Raw genomic sequence first — 692 nt, forward strand, 5'->3', positions numbered from 1 at the left:
GAGGTTACCAAAAACAAGCCAAAACTATTAGTGAACATAAGCTTAGCCACTTGGATTGGGGGATGCACGCGCACTGTCATCAAAAATACGGTTCAAGCAGGTGAATCTGTTTAAAACCGATGAACCTGAGGTACAAGAAAGCAACCTTGGACGGTGATGATGTTAAAAAGGCGTCAACTCCATTGATGCCTTCCTCCGAATCACTTGGCACGAGAGAATATTCAGGCTGTCGGGCAGCCCCATTGAGCCCGTTTTTGGCACAGCCTGGAACCATTCAATTTCGGCATCAAGCTTGTGGAATGCAAGGCTTGGGGCAAGAAAACGCGGAGGCTATTATAGTTACTGTTATTGCCTGGCATCGATGACCAGTGAAACTATAGACTTGAAGAGTATCCTCGGGGATATGAGCTGCCTCAATGAAAAGTCAAACTGCAGGATGCCGCCTATGGTGCTGGTTGGGGCAGAGTATGAACAAATGTATGACGATGAAAGCGGTGGAAAGTAAGCATTTATGCAGTTCGCGTGTCATGCCATGAGGTGTTCACAGCTTAGGGTATCTAGCACGTGACAACAAACATCGAGCTGGGATAAACAAAATAACCACAGTTTTGTTTCCTCTCTTTCAGGGTGCACTAGATGAGACATGATCTGGCCGTTACAGTCTGGACTTTGCGGGCAGGAACACGATAAGC

The 692-nt window shown here is 46.8% G+C and overlaps 1 protein-coding gene across 1 annotated transcript; it reads left to right on the plus strand.

Moving 5' to 3' along the window:
- Positions 1-119: 119 nt before the first annotated feature.
- Positions 120-365, plus strand: T265_12244 (hypothetical protein; the record flags this gene model as incomplete). Its single annotated transcript, XM_009179467.1, has 1 exon — positions 120-365. One exon carries the CDS (start codon positions 120-122, stop codon positions 363-365), a length of 246 nt encoding a protein of 81 aa, XP_009177731.1.
- Between the last annotated feature and the right edge of the window lie 327 nt (positions 366-692).

The sequence above is a fragment of the Opisthorchis viverrini genome (assembly GCF_000715545.1).
Source record: "Opisthorchis viverrini unplaced genomic scaffold opera_v5_3001, whole genome shotgun sequence".
Lineage (NCBI taxonomy): Eukaryota > Metazoa > Platyhelminthes > Trematoda > Opisthorchiida > Opisthorchiidae > Opisthorchis > Opisthorchis viverrini.